This window comes from Rhincodon typus, chromosome 7 (genome assembly GCF_021869965.1).
Source record: "Rhincodon typus isolate 14 chromosome 7, sRhiTyp1.1, whole genome shotgun sequence".
Classification (NCBI taxonomy): Eukaryota; Metazoa; Chordata; class Chondrichthyes; order Orectolobiformes; family Rhincodontidae; genus Rhincodon; species Rhincodon typus.
In genome coordinates, this window is record NC_063338.1 from 97,597,147 (window position 1) to 97,598,217 (window position 1,071).

General features: G+C 61.3%; 1 protein-coding gene across 1 annotated transcript; it reads right to left on the reverse strand.

The window, feature by feature from the left end:
- Positions 1-341: 341 nt before the first annotated feature.
- Positions 342-998, reverse strand: LOC109925316 (insulin-like growth factor-binding protein 4). Its single transcript, XM_020525264.2, has one exon. The coding sequence runs from the start codon at positions 903-905 to the stop codon at positions 342-344; it is 564 nt and encodes a 187-aa protein (XP_020380853.1). The 5' UTR covers positions 906-998.
- Positions 999-1,071: the final 73 nt, after the last annotated feature.

Consider the following 1,071-nt stretch of genomic DNA (forward strand, 5'->3'; position numbering starts at 1 on the left):
AGCCAGTGTGACAGTGCGACCCCTCACCCCGACCACAGCCAGTGTGACCCTCTCACTGTGAACATAGCCATCAATGTTTACATGACCATACAACATCTTTGTATAGGGCAACACTCTGGGATTCTCTAGCGCTTGAAAGATGCTATACAAATGAACGCAGTTGTTTGAAGCAGAGCCCCTCCGTGCAAATTGGGGGGTGGGGGGCGAAGCTCCCGAAACCTGAAATCTCCCACAGACCGTGCAGCACCACCGCCCCCCACCCCCATCCCCTCCCCCCGGGTGGAATTCACTGATCCTCGGCGACACAGCGCTGTCCCGAGTTTAAACTCACTGTAAAAGTTTTAGTGAACTTTCCCAAGTTGTGCTGAAGTTTGGAAAGTGAACAAAAAGTCGGGAGGGCAGCATTTTGCTGACCCGGCGGAGAGGTTGGGCAGCCGCTCAGAGGGTCCTGTACAACAGGGGGAAGGGGTTTGTGCTGCTGGCGGACGGAGGGAGTATTTCCCGCGGAGATTGAGTGAATATTTACCGGAGTGTGTGTCCCGGGAGCGGTTGTATTCCAGGTCCTTGCGCCTCCCGCACAGCCCCTGCCCCTGCACCAGGGCTTGCAGCGGGTACTCGGTGTCGCTGCGGGGGTAACAGCGGAGTCCAGCCCCGCAGCGAGGGGTATAGACCCCGCACGGTTCCCCCAGACTCCGGGCACAGCTCCAGCAGCAGCCGCAGCCCGGTTCCCGCACGGTCTCCCTGCAGCCTGCTGGAGAGGTACAGCCCGCTAACTGCTCAGCCCCACACGGGGGGCAACGGAAAGCAACCTCATCAGCCAACAACAACCCCAGCCTAACAGCCAGGAGCACGGCTAACGGCAGGCCGCCCCCTACACCGCACAGCAAGATCCCACACAGCCCCATCCCCGCACAGCCCGCAGCTCACTGAACCGGGGGGCGGGGGGGGCGCTGCTGGGTCCTAGTGCCCTCCCCCACTCCCCTACACCAGGGGAAAACTGCTGGGTCCTAGTGCCCTCCCCCACTCCCCTTCACCAGGGGAAAACTGCTGGGTCCTAGTGCCCTCCCCCAC